The sequence below is a fragment of the Apostichopus japonicus genome, chromosome 19 (assembly GCF_037975245.1).
Source record: "Apostichopus japonicus isolate 1M-3 chromosome 19, ASM3797524v1, whole genome shotgun sequence".
In the NCBI taxonomy this organism is placed as follows: domain Eukaryota; kingdom Metazoa; phylum Echinodermata; class Holothuroidea; order Aspidochirotida; family Stichopodidae; genus Apostichopus; species Apostichopus japonicus.
The window spans coordinates 20,567,275-20,589,717 of NC_092579.1; the positions used below are offsets into that span (position 1 = coordinate 20,567,275).

The 22,443-nt window shown below is 38.0% G+C and overlaps 2 protein-coding genes across 6 annotated transcripts in view; both read left to right on the forward strand.

The window, feature by feature from the left end:
- Window positions 1–11,052, forward strand: part of LOC139959423 (4-aminobutyrate aminotransferase, mitochondrial-like) — a 34,720-nt gene extending 23,668 nt beyond the window's left edge. The window contains exons 10-15 of the mRNA XM_071957029.1: window positions 420–568; window positions 994–1,131; window positions 2,127–2,294; window positions 3,249–3,395; window positions 5,235–5,346; window positions 6,620–11,052. Of these exons, the coding sequence (XP_071813130.1) occupies window positions 420–568; window positions 994–1,131; window positions 2,127–2,294; window positions 3,249–3,395; window positions 5,235–5,346; window positions 6,620–6,738 (833 nt within the window). The 3' untranslated portion in view covers window positions 6,739–11,052. The remainder of the gene's footprint in view (window positions 1–419; window positions 569–993; window positions 1,132–2,126; window positions 2,295–3,248; window positions 3,396–5,234; window positions 5,347–6,619) is intronic.
- Window positions 11,053–12,543: 1,491 nt separating this feature from the next.
- The window catches only part of LOC139959422 (DNA (cytosine-5)-methyltransferase 3A-like), a 33,557-nt gene continuing 23,657 nt past the window's right edge, over window positions 12,544–22,443 (forward strand). The window contains exons 1-6 of one of the 5 annotated variants that reach the window (XM_071957024.1): window positions 12,544–12,588; window positions 14,242–14,359; window positions 14,929–15,057; window positions 15,640–15,778; window positions 17,195–17,296; window positions 20,545–21,831. In XM_071957024.1, the coding sequence (XP_071813125.1) occupies window positions 15,758–15,778; window positions 17,195–17,296; window positions 20,545–21,831 (1,410 nt within the window). In that variant the 5' untranslated portion in view covers window positions 12,544–12,588; window positions 14,242–14,359; window positions 14,929–15,057; window positions 15,640–15,757. The other 4 variants (XM_071957028.1, XM_071957023.1, XM_071957027.1 and 1 more) reach the window with 4 other exon arrangements.

Here is a 22,443-nt window from a genome sequence, read left to right on the forward strand (position 1 = left end):
AACAGCTCTGGGGTCAATTGGGGGGGGGACATGGTATGTGTAAGGATGGATCAGGGCAGATCTTCTGCCCATCTGAATCAACGCACAATGAATTTATGAAGACTTAAAAGAGGGTCCTGGTGACAATTGACACAGGGCCCGACCTTCCTCTCAATGCCTAATAACTTGGTAATTGTGGCTTGACAGGTTTGGATGCCAGTGAAAAAGTAGTCTTGAGTCTTGACAGTGGGAAATTATTGATTTTGTGGAGTTCCTAGAACCTGTAACCAAGGTGAAGTCTGAGTATTTTTATAAGAAACATGCATACTGCAGTATTTCTTTTGTGTAATTGTAACACATTTTTTTTTTCAGAGAAAAAGTGTCACAGCATGAATATTTTACTGAATCTTTTGCCCTTTGTTTTTCTTCTTTTGTTTTAGCTTGCCTGTCACTTTCTCATTCCAAAGCCATTCACAAAGTTGACATTCCAGCCATGAATTGGCCTTTTGCTCCATTTCCAAGATTCAAGTATCCTCTCAAAGAATTTGAGAAAGAAAACAGAGCTGATGAAGATAGATGTCTGGCAAAGGTTGGTCTTATATGTAACCTCATTTTGTCTGGTAGCAATTGTTGTTGTTTTTTATTGGGGGGGGGGGGTGGATGCATTGTTCAAGGTTGATATATAAAAGTTAGAGGGTGGGACGTTTTGATCCTAGCAGGATCGTTTTCAGAGGTTAACTGAAACAAAACACATAGTAAAGAGTTTAAATAAACAGATATGAAAGACAAGGAAAAGTGGATCACTGAACAATGAAGGGATTAGACGAATAGTAGGATGTTACTATTAAAATATTACTATTAAAACATATATTCTGTTAAGCACCCATCCCTATGCCCTAACACTGTCACCCCCCACCCTCCCAGCCCCCCCCCCCCCAAAAATGAAAGAAATGTAACCCTCCCCAATCCCACATGTCTCCAGTCAAAACTTTGCCACTTATTTTCCACTTTAAGGTCAGAGAAATCATCGCAGAGAAGAAATCGACTGGAAGTCCTGTGGCAGCAGTGATCATAGAACCGATCCAGGCCGAGGGCGGAGATTATCACGCATCACCGTATTTCTTCCGAAACCTTCAACAAATCTGCAAAGAGGTATTAAAATTATGCAATACCAGTGGTGTCTTTGAAATTAATTGAATGACACACACTGGTCTGAAGTTATTCAACCCCTATTGCCCTTTTTTTATCAGGTTTCTACTCCTGAATTTTGACTCCTAGTGTCTATAAAATATATATGCAGTGTGCTGTACCAGCACACTTGAAGATTTATAAATAGATTATATATAGCAATCATTATCATTTTACGTCACGTGTGTACTTTAGGAAATTCAAATGGAAAGAAGCTAGTCTCAGCAGGCGGTGAGAAAAGGTTGCATTTGCAAAAGCGGCAACTCATAGAAAACAGGGTACTTATCGTAACCTCTGAGATTGAAGTTGAGTATCAAATATGATATAATGGTTCAGTTCATTTTTAAAGTGAGGTGAAATTAAATTGCTGGTACACACAGCAGAGTGTGCCAAGTCATACAGACAATGTTCGCACGAAACATTCGATAAAATTTACTGACATCTGTCTCGTTTACAGATCTCCTCTGAACCTTCATGCCTTCGGGCTGACATGTTCAAGGCCCTCAGAAATAATTTCTCCAAACAAAGTACAGACCCTCCCTTCATGCCGACCCCCCAGCCTCTTTCTTCACACCCACAAGTTTTTTCCCTGGTTTACCTTTAACAGAAGGGGCCAACATAGCTGATGAGTCACTTACGCACTGCTATAGTTTAATTAAACGAAGGCAGATCTGTCATGACATTTTATGAAAGTCAAATTAAATTCAAATTCAGTAAAGGGAGAGATTTTTAGTTTATTTGAGGCCAATACTGCTGGCATTAAACAGTCCACAGGTAGGATTTCAAGTTACAAAGGAAGAGACAGTTTTTTGATTGAGTTATTGTCAGAATCAGCAACATATTCCAGTTGATACAGAAAAGGATAAACTTGAATTGAAGAGAAAAATATTCCACACTGTTCTTTGTCCCGAAGTTGAAGTATGGTTTGACTGTAAATGGTAAACCTTTCTGCCCCACAGACTGAATCAGCATTTATCGTCGACGAGGTGCAGACCTGCTGTGGGGCCACGGGCTATTTCTGGGCCCACGAGGCCTGGGACCTTCCTGAGCCACCTGACTTTGTGACCTTCAGTAAGAAGCTGATATCTGGAGGATACTTCTTCAAGGAAGAATATGGTCCAAAGCTTGTGAGTTATTACCTTTTCCCCAGTTACTTTGCATTGATTTTTGCTGTGATCTTTGCTTTGTGCATGTGATGTGCATGTGATTTGTGCATGTTCTACACAATAGGTTACTGTAGTTTCACACAATAGGCACTGCCGGTCTGCCATGAGAGTTCTTTGATATCCATTCAGCCTCGCTGCAGCGGATTTTACAGCTGCTGCAGCTTTTGGTTTTGTCACGGTGCCAAAACATGCAGTCATTTCATTGTCTCCGTACGTAATCTCTAATAAAAGAAAATGGCATCATTTTTGCACAAGGAGCCAGACTTGATGCCGTCTCTGTAGAACAAATGCCCTAGTAACTAGTAACTTGAATGAATCTGAACAAAATGGAAGCATGGTAATGAAATACAACCTGCTGCTTCAAGTAAAAAGAACACCATAAACAGCTGTGTTCAAGGACTCAAGTCAGTCTTCAAGGGTACTAGCTGGTCTGTACTCCTCAGACACCGACTAGGACTCAGTTGTGCAGGACTGGGACATGTGAGGACTCAGGATTGAGACCAGCACAACTCTGACAAAACATTTATAGTCTACTTTATAATTTATTTCCTCCAAGTTAAACAACACACTCCAACAAACTTCTCGTATGTGTGTCAGCTTTCACTTGCAAATTGCAAGTAAAACAAATGGCCTCAAATATTTTTACTTTTTCATGAACAAATTAGTAAGTTTGGCTACATAACCATGAATAGTTGTCACTGTAGAATTATACAGAGTTATATAGTTAAAGTGTTATACAGTTATACAGTTATAGAGTTATACAGCTATAGAATTATACAGTTACTATTTTTCAATCAAACACCCTTGTAATGGTAAATATGTAATTTGACGATACATTAAATGTAATGAAAAATACATGTTTGTATTGACAATTCTTTTCTCTCCTTTTTTTTGTATTATTATTATTATTTCTAGGGTGCCAGAATCTTCAACACATGGATGGGTGATCCACCAAAGGTACTGATGATGGAAGCTGTGTTGGATGTGATCAGAAGAGAGGGACTTCTGGATCTGACAAGAACATCTGGAGCTCATCTGATGGCTGGTCTGGAAGATATTCAGGTAAAATAGAATCGAAAAAGCAAAGCAGTGTTTGATTGCAATCCAATAAACTCATATTCTGTTCTTGGAATAGAATTGTTGTACTTTATGAGAGCACAAGTCTGCAGACATTTAGGTACAGAAAACTAAATACAAAATCTCCAAAAAATAGGTCCAAAATCTTGTGATATTTCACAAGAACTTAGCCATGACCCCCATCCAACCTCTACCCATTAGAATCGAGGCTCAGAATCCATGCAAGCTAGCTTAGACAGTGGACTTGATGTGAATACATTTTCTGACTGTCTGGAAAGATCTGAATTTCAGTGTGATTAAAGGCATTGCAGGCTCGCCCCAAACTGCGTGCCACGCTCTGAAAAAGTTAACTTTCCATTGCTTGCAAGTGAAGTTTTCGTTTTGTCGCTACAAAATGCAGACAGTAATGAAACGTGATACCTTGTTATCTTTTATCTAGACCTGAGATGTCCATCGCTGCTATGTTAACTTTGTTGTGGGTATTGACCGTAACTGTATGTATTGACTGTACACTAGTGTCTAATTACCGACGGTAGCAAGCTGTGTGTGTATTTTCTGGGATTTCTGGGTGGTGTCTAACACTTCTGTCGCACCTCATTCGAAACTAGGTCAGATTACCGGCATGAGACGTTTCTTTGTGCGCGAGTCTTCACACTCTTTAAGGCAAATTTGAACCATGCATTTTCTGTTGCTGTTATTCTTATTATTGACAGTTTGCTCTAGATTTACTCCACAGGTTGTAGAATTATGTCAAGGAGATTGATTACACACTCCAAAAAGTAAATACCAAAAATGAAGGCTTCAGTTTGATAAAATTGATAGTAATATTTGCATCAATAAGAATTTTATTGTTTATTCTTTGATAAGCATGGGTTTATACTTGTAATAATAATAATCGGCAGTTCAAGATAGCATACTGCAAGAGACTTTGACTCTAACCCTAACCTAGGGATTAAGTCAGCTGGTACAGTAATATAGATATCGTGACTGTTACGTGTGGGCCCTTTAGATTGAAGCCAACAAATGAATGTGATGATGCGTCTAGCTATAGCTTCCACAATGTAGTATCGCAATAGATGAAGAAGAAATAGTGTTGAGGTTTAGGCCTCATAATGATGATGTATCATCAGGCATCCAAGCTAACTGTCCACCAAGCCCATCACTTAACAGATAGAAACACTTGCTCTAATTTGCAAGATCATTGATGGTCTCTGTGATATAAACTTTATTGTTTTGGGGGTAAGTGGGGGGGCGGGGTGCTATAAGCATTTAGGCATTCCCAGACTTCCATCCCATTCCCAGGTAATTGTGTTTCATTGTGATAAAAATAAATAAATTATTGTACTGTGGGACCTGCTGCTCAACTTCCAAGTCATTGCTCAACTCCTCCTTCAGAGGGTACCATTTACAAAGTCTACACGGTGTTTAAGGTGGGAATAGTAGACACAGAAAGAGGAGGTGGTGGGCGTTGACCCAGAAATGTATCATCTTGGGTGCAATGGGTAGGTGGGGAAAGTGTGATAGAAAGGTTAAGACAAGTAAGCATTGTGAATTATTAATACCTAAACCAGGGAGCTTTGGAGTGTGTTTGTCATTTATAAAAAAGTGTTAATTATGTAAGTTATTTATGAAGAAGTAATTCATTAACGAAGATAAAATTTTAGGGAACATAAATATAAACGATTTCTCCCGAATTGCTTGTCATCTCAACATACCCCACCTCCCCCCCCCAGGCCCCATTTAGTACCAGTGAACCAGTGTTGCTGCAATTGTCTCATCTTGAACATACTGGCTTATAGTTTTTATTGTATTCTGTCTCTTCAGGCAAAGTATCCTCAACACGTACGCAATGCCAGAGGACCAGGTACATTCTGCGCCATCGATGTCGTCGATTCTGGTGTCTTAGCCAAGGTTGCGTCGGATGTCCGTGACAAAGGTACCATTGTCCTTTTCTCTTTATTCTCTTTGTCATCCAATATTTTGGTCTAAGACATTTGTGCTTGTAACCAAAAGACCATTTTATGGAGGGTTTATCTGCACAGAAGACTGATTAGATAGATTTTGCTTGTCTTAAATATTGACATTGGCATAAAAGTATCTTTTCCTTTATCTTTTCTGCTTATCATTATCCCCTCACCCCACCCCACACCCTCCCTCTAATTCACACCCTTATTTATGTCGTATCACCTCAGAAAAGGTCAGATTATGCCGATGTGCTTGTTCAAGGCCAGAGGGCCGGGTACATGTGCAGGTCATTATGTCTCCACTTTATTAGCCCATTCCACTTCCCTTCCCTTCCCTTCCCTTCCCTTCCCTTCCCTTCCCTTCCCTTCCCTTCCCTTCCCTTCCCTTCCCTTCCCTTCCCTTCCACTTCCCTTCCCTTCCCTTCCCTTCCCTTCCCTTCCCTTCCCTTCCCTTCCCTTCCCTTCCCTTCCCTTCCCTTCCCTTCCCTTCCCTTCCCTTCCCTTCCCTTCCCTTCCCTTCCCTTCCCTTCCCTTCCCTTCCCTTCCCTTCCCTTCCCTTCCCTTCCCTTCCCTTCCCTTCCCTTCCCTTCCCTTCCCTTCCCTTCCCTTCCCTTCCCTTCCCTTCCCTTCCCTTCCCTTCCCTTCCCTTCCCTTCCCTTCCCTTCCCTTCCCTTCCCTTCCCTTCCCTTCCCTTCCCTTCCCTTCCCTTCCCTTCCCTTCCCTTCCCTTCCCTTCCCTTCCCTTCCCTTCCCTTCCCTTCCCTTCCCTTCCCTTCCCTTCCCTTCCCTTCCCTTCCCTTCCCTTCCCTTCCCTTCCCTTCCCTTTCCTTCCTCTCTTCCATATCCCAATGTGCCAGTTTCAAAGCATTGTCTTCTTTCTGCAGCAACACATTGTTTGATATTAAGTATGACATTTTCGGGAATTTCCTTTTTTGGCATTTATTCAAAAATATAAAAGTTCCCAGAAATTGATGGATTATTTAGAAGATGAAAAACAAATGAGGAGAAGACACGGTAAATCCAACTGGCAATCAATATTGAGGAAATAAGTTCTTGTCTGAGTTCTCTCACCAAGTACACGCCAGCCCTAAGAGGAAACACCTTGTACATTCAGGTTATCCCAAATTCCGTCCGTCCACTCATATCGACTCATTGCTTCTCCATGTTATATCCATCTGTTCATTTCTCATATCTTGGTCATGTTTATAGTTTTGTCTTGACTTGTTCTTTTCAATTGATATCGCAGGCGTCTTGCTCGGTACCTGCGGGACAAACTCGCTCCGTTTCCGACCGGCCCTCATTTTTCAACCCCATCATGCGGACATTCTTCTGGATACCTTGGAGAGCACATTACAAGAATTGTAATTGAATATTGATTGACTGTGGAAACAGAGGACACTCTGGTGGAGCCTTGCAGCAATCTCTTGTCCACAGAAATGTAGTGTTTGCAACAACCACGATCGCAACTGCAGTCTGATAGCTTTAAAATGCATGTAGCCAAATAATGCTAGGTATTTAATACAAAACTGGTTTACTAGAGAGATTACAAGATTATGTAAAGTATATACTAATCACATATTTTATCAAGGTCAGTCATAAAGAGAGATATCGTCCTTTTATTTTTATTTCTTCAAATATTTTCTTGCAAACGGGTCATTCCAAGGCATACAATTTTCTTGTTACAAGTCATATCCAGTCTTGTATTGCAAGATTTGCTTCCTCTTAAATATTTTTAATTGCTTAATTTTATTTTTTTGGGGGGTGGGGGGTGGGCTTTGCGTTTCCTACGATCATTGCCCCCTTTCATTTGGTCACTCAATGTGAAACCAAATTAAAGAGGCAAATTTATAGTACGTACAAAAATATTACTTTGGTGGACTCTCCAAGAATAAATGTGTTTCTATAATCCTACCTTTTGTCCATCCCTTGAGAAGACGTAATCATGGAGTTTGTTAGCACAAGAAAGGAATTTACTCTGGGAGTTAATATGATTGATTCACTGTATGAAATTTAGCAATTCATTAAAAATTATGTGACACATTGCAACTTGAACATTTTTTTCCTTCTTTTTTTTTCGATTTCATTTGTGCTTGGTTGTTTCAAACCAGTATCACTGCCAATTTGTTGTTGTATCCTGTACTTTTTTATTATGGATTGTAGGAGTGGAGTTCGTTATGTTTGCATCCCTGTTTTGGAATTTGAAGGGAGGATATTTTTTTTCTCTTTTTTTCTTTTTATTTCATTTTTTCCCTTGTCTGTGTCTTTCTTTCTTTCTTTCTTTGGTGTTAACTGTAATTTGATATCTTTATACATCATATCAACACGATTTTATCAACCAGAATCACTGCCATTAAATGATTGTTTATGTTTTATTTAGTTTTTTTTTTAGGGGGGTGGGGGATTATGGGAATCCATTCTGTTTTTTGACGCAGGGGGTGGGTAGAAGAGGGTAGGACTTTGACTTTTCTATTTTGTTTTGTGCATCTGTTCCCTTGTTTGTTGCTACCTCTCTTTTGTTTTTGGTTTAATTGTTCTTTTTTATTTAATTTTTGTCTTCTTTTCTTGAACACATTGGTCGCAATCCAGTACCACTGCCATTTTGTGATTGTATAGTGATTTTTTTAATATTTTTCTTTATAGATTTGGGCATGGGTTTCTTTTTGTCTTCTCTTTCTGTTTTGAAAGGGACAGGGGAGAGAAGGGGAACTATATCTTTCCTTCTTTGGTGTTTGTCTTTTTCTCTCAATTTATTTTTGCATTTTTTTACCCATGTTTTTTTCATTCTCTTTTGTCTTTTAATGTTTTCAAATTTTACTTTTTTCCTACATCACACCAACATGATGTTATCAAACCAGCATCACTGCCATTTTGTGATTGTTCATTGGTTTTCTTGTCATAGATTTTGGGGAATGGATTTATGAATTTCTTTTGTTTTCTAGAGGTGGTTTGGGGGGGGGGCAGGTAGGGAGAATCTGGGTGGAAAGAGAAGGATATGCTTTTTCATTTCCCTTTGTGCTTTTCATCCGGTTACTTTGCTCTCTGTGAAGAATTATCTGGCTTTTTTTTCATTATTGGTCATCTATCATGCTATCATTCATAATCACTGTATAATTAAATATCAAATTCTATTTTTCTGTTCCATCTTTGTTATAGCATTGTATACTATCCTAGTCTTTTCTGTTGTAATCATTTCTATTGTATATTACAAAATATGGATACTGGTTACATCAAACAGTGTTGTATTCTAACTTTGACTTCCCCAACCTAACCCCATCCAATCACCCCCTTACCCCGCCCCCCCCCCCCCTCGCCCAATTCTACCTCAACATTTGATTTACTGTATATTGTTTAATGGAGAATAAATCTTGTCCATATTTTTGGTCTCACTCAATTTTTCACATCATAAAATCAAACATTATGATGTCTTCCTGAAAGTTTTTATTACAGTATATCTCCAATGAGTATTTCAAACTGTTTGCATGGATTATGGTATGTTATCTGCTTATCATTTCTCGGTTAGGTTTCAGTGTTAACTATAGACATCAGTTCTTAAAATATGTAATCACGTCTGTTACACCATGCAAAAACCAATAAATTGACTACATTAGCAACATCTGTAGAATATTCCAAGATCATCATCACTAATCTGAAGCCTACCATAGTTTTCATAGTAGATGCACCTAGACCTAGCCTCATTTGTATATAAAGTTTGTGGTTGAATTCTGTTTTGTCATAAAAAACAGTTTGGCTTTATCACTGAGCGATTGTACCCTGATGATGGAGAGGAATAACTTGATACACTCTTCATCTGCGTGGAATTGTTTACTAGTGCCTTGATGGAAGTGCACTATTAAAGGATGACTTTAGGCCCAAAATTAATTTTAATATGTCCTAGACTGTTCAAAATTACTGGTATCTGTGTCCAGGTTGAACTTCTAAGACAATTTTCATTTTGAGAACTGCCGCTTTAGACAGCTGAGGTTTATCAATTAAAAGTGACTGGACAATATAGTTTACTACACCGACCATTTAATAGGTAAAATCCTCAGATGCCACACAAAACTCATGGGGGAAGCAAAGGACATTCTTATCCTTCAATGACATATAATAATAGGTTACAAATTTTTCAAGGACAACTGGTGCTGAATGTTATCCAACGATACTCAGATGTTTATAATAAATTAAACAGAACGATAGTTTTGGTTGATTAATTATAATGGATTAACTTTACCATTTAGTCCTGCACTGAGGAGCAGAGGGTCATTGTGTCTTTAGCCTTAAAGGAGCATTCCAGAGATTTAACATAATATAAAGATTCATAATCTGCAACTTTAAGATTTCGCATTTACGCACAAGTTTCTCTGCTTTACTCCTAGTCATTTAAAATGTACTTTTTGTTCTCTCTTTTATAAAAATACAAACAATTATTTAATTGTTATTGCAAATTACAATGATGCATTTTTTGTACATGAGCTTTGACATCTTAGCACTTTTGTTTTCATCTCCTTTTGTTTTGTTTTGTTTCTTCTTCTTCTCCTTCTCCTTCTTTGCTTTTCTTTTCTTTTCTTTTTCATCTAAGTATAACCTTCCGGAGAAAACCGTCTCGGACACTGAAAATATCGATGAAAGCATTATTAAAACAGTTGAATGATGTGATAAAATAGTGACAGTATTTGGGATGAATTATTAGTGGGTGGATTGGTTACAATCGAATTATGACAAAGGATTTATTTGTTTCACTTAATGTTCTGTATTTGAAAGGATTTACGGTTTCACTCAATTATTCTATATGACAAAGAGAAGCATTGTTATTATAATGAAGAAAGAGACAATCATGAATTGCTGAGCAGGGACTCCAGACAAATTATTGAGATTATCATTATTATTATTATATATTTGGCTATGCTTATGGTCACTAAATTTTATTTTGTCTGTTATATTTGTTTTATATCAGTTAGGCTATAAATCATAAAAAAGAAGACATATTTGCATAAAGTATCATTAGCACTTTCTCATTCCATTTTTATTTCGCATAATCGTTTATAATTTCGTACGTAAATAATATTTCTGCAACAGTAATGATGGATCATAATTTTAATGAAATTAATCAAAATGAAAGAAGTAAAAGGAACCTACAAAAACTTCTTAATCGCAAACATTAAGAAACTCCCCCTCCCCCCCCCCCCCCCTCTAATGTAAAATACTCAAAATTAGTTGACCCTAATTTGATACTAAATTCTCATCATTTCTGCTTTCCAGATGTGAGATTATCATTATTAATTTACAGTAGTCTACAGTGGAGTTTTCTTATGTTAGTAAAGAATACCTTGTAAACAATTTAGAACTACATTTGTAACATATTCCAATTTGCCAGGTCATTAATATCATTATTACATTTGGTTAGACCCTGCAGATTTTCTTTAAGCTTTCCGTTCAAGTTATTATGACACATGCAGTAAATGTTTTTCTTCTTCACTGAAATCAAATTTTCCAGTGATCACTAAAGAATGCTTCTATTACATATCACTGCATGCTTATTCATATTCATTTGCCAATATTTGATAAACGAATGAAATTACCATGCATCAATAAATCTTAACATTACCAAAGCAAGCTACTACCATTTTTCATATATATTTCTTTAGCTTTATGTAACAGTAAATAAAGGTAAAAAAGTCATTCAGCTAAAAAAATTGTGTATTGTTTGAGATTGTCAACATTTTACAGTTTTATTACATGGGGTGGGCATTAGATTGATCTTGTGACCCCCCCCCCCCGAGTGAAACCCCAGTGAATCATTCCAATCTGCAGCTAGCAACACTTTTAAGGATATATACCAATGTCAGGCCACCATGAGTTTGCGCGAAGCGTACAAAAAAGATTTGGCTGAAAATGCCTCCCAGATCGCTGGAAATGGCACTTGCGGTCCTTGTAAGTTGCATCTAAGCATTTTCTAGTTTGAAATTACTAACGATATCATATCTATCCTTCTGTTCATTACGGGAATCCTTCGGTTGAGTTGATTTGAAAAATTACTTCATTATTTATGGGGTTGTACAAGCAGCATTTATCGAGTTTTGACAACTTTGTGTATCACATCCCAGAAGATATGTTCGTACAAAACCACATGCAGCCTGTGGTCTGCCCTGTTGCCTACCCTGCGGTCTAATAGTATCCGGTGTGGGGGGGGGCAGTTGGGTGGGGAGGTCTTTACTGGACGAACTTTTGGTCTATGTCCCTCTGCTGACTGATAAAAGGAAATTGCCACCGATACTGTTAATTGGCTGGAATAAAACAAGACCGTAAATGATTTACAAGAAATTCAGAAGTAACACAGGTGCTATTTCAATTTCCACAGCTTATACATATATTCCATAGTAGATCGCCACTTGTTTATCTTTAGCCAGGTTTGCATTACCAAGATGTCATTAAGATGAAATTCCTATTTTAGAACAACTGTCCTGTTTACTGTAAAGTACAACAAATGCATTTCAATGTGTTTTCTGTTGTTTCAAGTTGATGTGTTTTGGTGCATAGATCAGTAACACTGCTCAAAAATATCAATTATAATTACAGTAACTAGTGTGATTTTGTTTTTCTGTAAATTGACATTCGAAACACAAGTAACGAAGCTGGATTACAAAGAAAAATGCACCCCAGATCCTACCTAATCTTGTCACCCTAGTTCCCTATACCATTTTCCACTTGGATGTTTCCTGAATGGATTTTTGTCTTTGTTTTGTACGTTTGTTTGGTTTTCAGAACGAAATTGTTTTTCCTTGCACTAGTCTTATATCCTCTAGTATTATTCTATCTTCTGGAATATTTCTTCAGGAAACCAAGCCAAATGGTTATAGGAATAGCTTTCACAAACTGTAACAGTTTGACAATATTGGAGCCAAATGCATTTTCCATCTTGTTAGAAATTCCTTCGCTATGTTCCTTTCAATACCTTTCGAACGTGCAGTTTGCATAACGCATGATTTACGCGGCCTATCCGATACGCATTTCCTGCTACTAACAACAGGAACTTGTGTGCCTATTGTTAATTTCCGAAAACAAACTTTTCTGATTGCTCGAGAAGTTATGCATGTGCGATATCCAACCAATCAGCAAGCAGTCAGTGATGACGTCAGGTACTGTAAGGCTTTGCTATGAAGCAGGTAAATCGTGCTTCAGTACGTTGCGTTTATGTACACTACGTGAAAACGCCGGGTAAACATACTGCAGTGTCTTAACTTTTCTCGTGGTGCTTCGCTAATTTCTTTTATATGATCCTTTAAAAGTTTTCACAAGAAAGCTGCATGTTCGGGCACTCAATTCTTTCACGAATGACAGTACAAATGTATTTGATTTGCACATGATCACGCAGAAAATTTCTTAAGCCTGACAGTCTAACAGTGACATAGGCTAGACTAGGGTTAGTAGTCCTAACGTTTATTATTAGTCAGAACTTTTGTTGCTTAATCCAAAGGCCTAACGTAATGTAGGCCTGTGGTATGTCTAAAAATAGGCTAGCCTAGGCAAAGTCTCGTTTACAATAGGACCGGCATACTTTCTAGGCTAGCTGGAGGCTAAACTTAGGCTACTATAGTACTGCAAATATATACTAGTGACCCGAACATTAGTGTTGCAGGCTCGAACCACGCATGGTGTTGCAGTAAGTACCATATTATTCACTAAGTTAGGCATAAGTGTTAAAATTTTATAAAATTAATCAAACAGGTTTTGTCAACTATTTCCCGCCTAAAGTTTAGAGGTAATACTAATACAGTAACTCAAATCCATTCACTGTCAATGACTCAACAATTAAGTGCTGTGACGTTTTACATCTCAGCCAACTTTAATGGTGTTTATTTTAGCCTTCAATAGCCTAAGTTAGTCCTAAGAAATATGCAATTTCACAGGCACTCTCAATGTGAAACAAACAGGCACCCAACGTGTGCAACACTACTACTAAAGCTAGCATATGTATACAATCAAGCTTGCACTGGAGTAACCTCAAAAACAGACTTGGCAGTCAATACTTCAGTAAATCGGTTCACAGGGGTTATGTCAGATTAACTCGTGCATGCAGCATATCATTGTATTTCTGTACAGTAATGTCAGATCTCTTCTATTGATTCGTTACCACTAAAATGATCTATCACATTCTAACTTTGGACTAAACTAATGGGGTGGGGTGAAGTCAAGTTGTCTACCAAGCTAGTGAGAATGTTTATAAATTTGAGTGAAGCCTAGAGAAGCTCGTAAATTCCCTCATAGCTAAGTGTAGACATTTTGGTTCTATGCATCCAACGTTGTTGGCTATCAAATATTCACTACACAGCCACTTCGGATTAAGCTTTTGTAAATGTGACAAACTAATAATGTATCATTTAAACTTAACATAATTAAACAAAGCTAAAAGAATATTATTCAACAGGAATTATCGTTTGGCGTAATAAATAAAGCAAGCCTTCTTCTGGCCTGCATTCACTCCGGCTAAATGAGCAAAGCCTAAAGTAATATAATACAGGCAGTTATATGATGTAATGGGGATTCCCCGAGTTATATACACGTGGCACATGTTGCAATCGAAAGGAGGAGAAAATCGACATACTTTTGGCTATTTTCTGTCTCAAAATTCAATCGTTTGACATTGTAATCTTGCTGCGAATCATTATAAGAGAGTAGCGATTTCTTATAGCTCTCAATCAAAGATCTTTATGGAATACAGATTTAAAACTTCGAAAACGTATTCATTCAAACTTCTTGGTAGTACCAGTTTAACAAAATTACCATTGAAGGATGACTAACTAAAGCTACTCGTCTTTACTGTTATTAATCATTAATAAGTTTCTCTCTTCTGTCCTTCATCTCGTCTAGGATCAAACTAGCTTTAGTCGGTTTTGTAAAAAAATTCTCACCAATTCTCTCCACCTGGTTGATGTTTGTTTGTTTGTAGAAGGTCACACATTCAGCAGTGCCTTTGTCCCAGAAAAAGGTCAGTTTTCTTCATCACTCAATTATCTTTACTTTTCATAAGTTTTCGATGTTTGATTGTTAAAATTATATTCGAATAAAATGTATTTGAAGTGATCAGTTGTAACCATATTTTTAAAGTTATCGTTTGGCACATTAAATCAATCAAAAGTCTTGTTTTTGGCCTGTATTCCCTACTGCTAAATGAGCAAAACCTAAAGTAAGTTATATGATGTAATGGGGATTCCCCGAGTTATATACACGTGGCACATGTTGCAATCGAAAGGAGGAGAAAATCGTCATACTTTTTGGCTATTTTCTGTCTCCGAAATTGATCGTTTGTTATGGAAATCTTGCTGCGAATCATAATAAGAGAGTGGGGATTTCTTATAGCTCTCAATCAAAGATCTTTTCGGCATACAGGTTAACCAAACAAGGGCAGATTTAAAACTTCGAAAACGTATTCATTCAAACTTCTTGGTAGAACCAGTTTAACGAAATTGCTATTGAAGGATGAGTAATTAAAGATACTCGTCTTTACTGATATTGATCATTAATAAGTTTCTCTCTTCTGTCCTCCATCTCGCCTAGGATCAAAACAGCTTTAGTTCTCTTCCAGTTACACGGTTTTGTAAACAAATTCTCACCAATTCTCTCCATTTGGTTGTTGTTTGTAGAAGGTCACACACACATTCAGCAGTGCCTATGCCCAAGAAAAAGGTCTGTTTTCTTCATCACTCAATTATCTTTAATTTTCATAAGCTTTCGATGGTTAATTGTTAAATCTATTTTCAAATAAAATGTATTTGATGTGATCAATATAAACATATTTTTAAGTTATCGTTTGGCACATTAAATCAATCAAAAAGTCTTGTTTTTCGGCCTGCATTCCCAACTACTAAATGAGCAAAGCCTAAAGTAATATCATACATGCAGTTATATGATGTAATGGGGATTCCCCGAGTTATATACACGTGGCACATGTTGCAATCGAAAGGAGGAGAAAATCGTCATACTTTTTGGCTATTTTCTGTCTCAGAATTCAATCGTTTGACATTGTAATCTTGCTGCGAATCATTATAAGAGAGTGGCGATTTCTTATAGCTCTCAATCAAAGGTCTTTATGGAATACAGGTTACCCAAACAAGGGCAGATTTAAAACTTTGAAAACGTATTCATTCAAACTTCTTGGTGGTACCAGTTTAACGAAATTGCCATTGAAGGATGAGAATTAAAGCTACTCGTCTTTATTGGTATTAACCATTTATAAGTTTTTCTCTTCTGTCCTCCCATCTTGACTAGGATCAAAACTGCTTCAGTTCTTTAGTCCTCTTCCAGTTACACGGTCTTGTAAACAAATTCTCACCAATTCTCTCCACCTGGTTGTTGTTTGTTTGTAGAAGGTCACACACATTCAACGATGCCTTTGCCCCAGAAAAAGGTCTGTTTTCTTCATCACTCAATTATCTTTAATTTTCATAAGTTTTTGATGTTTGATTGTTAAAATTATATTCGAATAAAATGTATTTGATGCGATCAGTTGTGAACATATTAATTTACTTGAATTCTTATCATTGCATGCCATTTGTTTGAAACTTATAACTCAACCTTACAAACCCCATCTTTATGTCCTTGTTTCAAAATAATCATACAATTCATATGTACTGTATATACTGGGGTAGAATGAAGTTCCCCAATTCTATTCTGCTGAGGAATTCAAACTTTGTCATTTAATTTCACTTATTCTTTTGCTTGATATTCATTAGTGTTGAGATTATAAGACCTTCAAGAGTGATGAAAGGGGGGGGGGGGGTGGTGGGGGTGGTGGGGGAGGGGTGTTAAGGTTACCTGATACATTAGTCCTACACTTTCTTAGTCCTCCCTCCTCCACTTTCTATTCTGATCTGCATATACTGCATTTATGGACATTTCATTGCCAAGATGATGTTTACTTTCCTCTGGCTATAGACTTTATGTGTTTACTCTGTTACTATGGTTGCTACCCAAGTAAATAGAAGACAACAGAACAGAGAGGGAGAATCTAAATCATCTGCTTTACAGATAAGATCAAAAGTCATAGATAAATAAGATTTCCTATTAATCATGCCAGTGGTGACTCCCTGTAGGAGTTTTAATAGGAGAGGGTATGAACCCTGTGCTGGTTAAGACTGACACCAATGTAGAGTGGTCTGGTGGGGACCTCCCTTAGGAAAAAGTTTAGGTAAAATTAGATCCAAGTAGGTTTATACACACAAGGTTGCACTATTACACAGATGTAATTTCAATGTGGGTTGAAAAAGGGGGTGGGGTGGGAGGTGTCCCTCCCCCTCCCAACTTGATCTGTGTCTGTATGCAATCTTATCCAATCCTTCAGAAAGTGGACTCTTGCACTTCATCTGAACAAGTTGAGAGACATTTAAACCAATTGAATGAAATTTGTTTTTACACACACACAGATTTTTTTTGTGTCCAATGTCCAGCAATTAATTGTGAAGTGGTTTCACCATTCAAAAGCTTTTTGAGAGCTATTTACTGCATGGATAATGGGAAAGTTCAAAAACAAAGTGAAGAGAAAAAAATTATACTCTAAAATGGATATGATTCCAGGTAGAAAATTCTGTAACCCTAGAAATGGTTATGTGCTTCAAAATAAATTGTAATCCTAAAATGGTTACATGTGGTCCATACTATCATGTGGGCCGACGGTTTTTGTAACCCTTTTGAAACGCTATCAGTGAAACACTTGTTTGAGTTGGAACATTAGTGACCTTTTCTTTTTACTCGCTAGTACATTATGGAGAAAAACTGTCTAACCCTTCAGCTTCGTTGACAGCTTCAAAAATTGTTCTTCCTTCAGCGACTACGGGAGATTTACCTCACCTGGAATCTTGCAAAGCGGAGAAAATATGATCCCATGATCAGTCTCAAGTATGGACCCGTGTTCCTGAAAAAGCTTCAGGTTAGTCACAAAATACTGAGAGTCAATAAATCTTTTTGCTAAAATGTGCATCCATCCCCTTGACTTCTCCACCTGCCCCCCATACACCCCTCATGCTGACCAGGTTAATACAGCATACTAAGGTATTGTGTTTATATTACAAGTACTCGAGACGGTAAAAGCACAAAGTTCAGTAGTAAGTGAAGTAAATGTAGTGTATTCTGCAATGGCTGAAATGCTTTTGACCCAACTGCTTTAATTTCATTATGAGCATATCAGTGCAGTGCAGTTTCACAAGCCATGATAGGTCACAACTTCTTGAAAAAGCATCAGCAAAGTAGAGGTGACCAGTGGTAGCTAAACCAGAATGAATGACTAATTGTATGTCACTTGTTTCAATACACAACATTAGCAGATCCTCTCATTGTACCCCTCCCCGACCGTATACCCGACCCTTATTTTTCTAAAAATGCATATCTCTAGTTAACTTGGTCTTGAACTAGCTTCTTCCCCTTAATGACCTCCCATGAACCCCTTGTTGACATTTAACTCAGATGTATAGATCCACTTTAGTCAGTACAAGTACCTTATTGAAGTTGTTCAAGATCATATGTTATTAAAGTGAGTTTAACAATGGGGTCAAAGTCTGAAATCTTGTAAACACAGTTAAAAAAAATTTAAAGCTTGGATAAACTTCAAACTTATAATATATATATATGTACTATAAACATATATATGTATGTATATGTATACATATATATATATATATATTTTATGTATAAATATACATGTATACCATCCTACTTAGCGATTACGAGGACCCAATTAATATAAATGGAGGTCGTCAAAGGTCTGGAAATCTGAAAGTGTTGTCATCCAGATAAGTCAGAATTTAAAGACTGATTTAACCTCAGACTCCATTGGTATATAGATCCAAATTATGGTGAGTGCATTATTCCTGCATGTTTCTACTAGTACTGCATATGAACCATCCATATTTTATTCTTGTGTATTCTAATTATGTCATATTGTGTCAAATGATAATGGAGGCAGAAATGTGTCATTGCAGTACTTGATCAATTGTGTCTAATTTCAAAAGCCCCCTGCAAAATGGTACTATTATGCTTTTTTCATATCTTACTATTACAAAGATTTTAATGATTGGACACAGGGGTAAAGCTAGACTTTTATTTCTGGTTGGAAGGACCCAACAGTGCATAAGGCGCCGCAGGAGTGCCAGGTGCTCCCACCGAGGGTGTGGGTTTCAGGGGTTCCTCCTTAGGGTGATGGTGGGGTCCAGGGGCATTGCCCATTGGGGACCAGGGGGGAAAGCTCTGGGGTATTAACAAAATTGAGAGCATTATAATGAAGCTGTTAATTATCTTCAAATGGCATTGGATGCACACTAAGCAGACCACAAAAGTCACCATTTGACCATTTTCTGCTTCCTTGCTGAAGGAATCTATACGATGGTGATTGGGTGTGTGCATGTGAATGTGACGTCTTGGCTTGTAAACAAGATATCTCACAAACTTAAAGTTGCCTGAACTTGAAACTTGGTATGTAGGTAGCACTTGGTAAGTTGATGATCACTATTGTTTTTCATGGAGGTCAAGAGAGGTCAAGGTCTGAAAACCTTGTAAACACGATATCCCAAGAAGTAGAAGGTGCTTGAACTTGGTATGTTGGTAGCCCTTGGTGAGAAAATGATCCCAATTGTTGTTCATTCAGGTCAAAGGTCAAGAGAGGTCAAGGTCTGTAAAACTTGTAAACACAATATCTCAAGAAGAAAGTGTTGCTTGAACTTCAAACTTATTATTTAGGTAGCCCTTAGTGAATAGATGTTCTCTATTCTTTTTCATGGAGGTCAAAGGTCATTCTAGGTCATAGGCTGGAAAAATTGTAAACACGATATCTCAAGAAGTAGAAGGTGCTTGAACTTTAAACATTGTATGTTGGTAGCACTTGGTAAGCACATGACCCCTATTGTTTTTCATGGAGGTCAATGGTCATTTGAGGTCAAGAGGTCAAGGTTTGAAAACATTGTAAACACGATATCTCAAGAAGTAAAAGCTGCTTGAACTTGAAACTTGGTATGTTGGTAGCCCTTGGTAAGCAGATGACCCCTATTGTTTTTCATGTCAAAGATGTCAAAGTCTGAGAAATTTGAAAATGCGATAACTTCAGAAGTTGCTTGAACTTCAAACTTGGTATATATACATAGCCCTTGCTAAATACATATCTACAGTTTCCCTTGAGGTCAAAGGTCAATTACAGGTTACAGTCAGAATAAGTCTGATTATGCAGAAGTGAAGTTTTTTTTAACTTCAACCCTCTTTGCATAGGTAGTATTTAATCAATTCCATCTCTGCTCAGTATTTCAGATTGTTGGATTTCTTGTTTCTAAAGTTTCTTCTCATAATCCCAAGACTTCACTAAGTCATTTGACTTTCTGGCCTTAATATATAATAGCCTCACTTGGACTTAAGGCAGGTGGATTAATGATGCAGGGGGCTTGCGGGTGGGGAGGATGGATGATGGTAGGGGTTGCAGTGGGCTTTGGAACAATAATTCCACTCAAACTGTCCAACAGGAAGTAATAATACAACTCACTATGTCAAAGGGTTTGTACAAAGCACACCAAAAATATAGCATTTTTTAACGACAGAAGTAATGTTTTACTTCATTTTACATCGCAAAATTTATCCGTTTTAATAAAATTCCCTCCTAAGTTCTCTCGTCTTCTTGCCTTCCCTTTCTTCATTATTTTGTTTCTTCTCGATCCACCCTTGGGGGGGCCTGTGATAAATTTGGGGGGGCACATGTCTCCCTGCCCCCCCCATATCTATCTCCTGATTGGACAATAGGGATACATTTGTTGTATGCTAGACAAACATCTATTTTAACAGTACAATATATATTTAACAGTATATATTCCAGACCTTTCTTTTTTTCAAATATTGTGATATCGCAAAACCCAGCATTTCTAATCTTATCTGGCAAAATATCGGTTTCTGGTGACGATACGTTTATTTAGAATGTATACCGACTGGCCATATAAGATAATCTATACACAACACTTGCCTTTAGGAAGTGCACTTTGTTAAACTTGTTTTATTGCAAACTTCTAGAACCAGCTCTGCCAAGAAACATGTTTTTTTTTTGGGGGGGGGGCGGGCTCTTTATGTAGAAAACTATAAGCAAACATTACTTGTATTATCATAGAATATTTTTCATGGCATATTCTTTTTGTACTCTTCATCCTTTAGAGGTCAGCTGGTGGTCTTCCTTCAGGTACAACAAGCAATGAAGCTTCCAGATGTGTGTCGGAGACTTCTCCAGCCACTGTCCAGCCCAGTTCCTCTTCATCGGACCAGATACCCAAACCCGTCGTTTCGGACACAGAAATCCTCACCCCTACCATCAAGCTGCCAGAGGAAATTTTTTCAACTGATTCGGGTTTCCCAAACTTTGAGGATCAGCAAATACGGGAAGAGGAGAACAACGCACTCGGCCGATCAAGGAGCAAAAGAAATCTTAAGGATGAAGGAAAGAGAGGAAGATCTGAAGAAGATCCAGAATCTAGCGAGGTCAACTCAGACATCGAGAGTGGGAGGAGGAGCAACCAACTGTTTGAAACTCAGTTCTTGAAGAACATCACTACAAACCGCCGAAAGAGACGGGCGCCACAGAAAATCTTCAAGGGCGGTAACGTCCCCATGAAAGAAGGCTACATCAAACTCATCGATTGTAACGCCGAGAAGTTATCGGAATTAAGTCTCCTGGATGAGAGTCAAGTTGGGGGAACCCCAACTACGCAGGAGGATGGAGAGGCCTCGTCCCTGAGTGTGGAGCAGGCAGATAATACTAGAGAAGTCGGAGGTGGGACCGTGATGGAGGGTGGATCGACAGATGGGAGTTTGATTTTTTATTCCACCAGTGATGATGAGATGCCCAGTATGGTACCTGCTAGGAGAACCAGCATCTCCATCCCGAAACGCAAGACAGCTCGCAAGAAAGTCAACGGCAAACCGACCAAGCTGTTGTCGTCGTTACAGAGGGGAGAGAGACAGGAGAAAGATGGAGATAGCAAGTCAAGCTCAGAGGAGAATTGGAGTGACCTGAAGGAATTGGTCTTGACCAATCAGAGTCCCTCCCTGAAAGTGGTGTGCAACCAGCTGAAATCTCCTGAATTAGAGGGAGATGGACCTGCTTCTGCTGGTCAGAAGGACAGGAGGGAAGAAACGTCCGAGAAGGACAAGAGAGGCAGGAAGAGAGATGGGTCAGAGGGGAAGTTTGGGGAGATCAACTCAACAGATGGGGGCAAGAATACAGAAGATGGAATTAACCAGACAAGTAGTAAAGATTCCAATGAGATTCAAACTGGAGATGGCCTGCAGCAAATGGCTAAGGCATCTGTAGCAAAAAGTCTAGTATATGTAGAAAAGAAAAGAAAGTTTGGAGAAGTTAGTTTCACAGAAGTAAAGGTCACAGAAGGAGAAGTGAGTCTGAAAACTGATGAACCACAAATGACTGCAGAAGACAAGCAGGAGAAGGTGAGTATGTAAAACTAAAAAACATGATTCCTCAGGAAAAACTGACTCAAGTTTGTAATATCAGCAGCTGATACTTGCTGACTAATATGTTCACAGTTAATAAAGCCAGGCACCTTTAAATCTTGCTTGAACCAAATATTAATCAACTTCTTTTTCATATGATAATTTTTGTATAATTTCTTTTATTGACCTACCTAATTTTTTTAAATTTGTCTTGCATATATAACTGAAGCTCCTTCATGTGAGTCATAGCATTGTGTTTATCCATTATGATAGCCGGTACAATTCTCTTTCACTCACTGAATTTTTAATAAAAATCCAGAAATGGTATGACATCTTCAAACATAATTTGCAATGTTTTGTGGGAACACTTCTCTTCCCCCCTCGCTCTCTTTTCTCCCACCCCCCAACTGTGATTAGCAATTGTAAGTACCCTTTGCAATGACATTCCCCTCACCTGGACTTGTATGCAAAGCTGGCTAGGTATACGTGTATCAAGTTATATGACACTACTCTTGATTGCTTTCAATTGGAAAGTAACAGACTTTAATAGTCAGGATTGGGACACTAGAAACAAAACTATTTTGTATGGATTCATACAGTATTTATTTG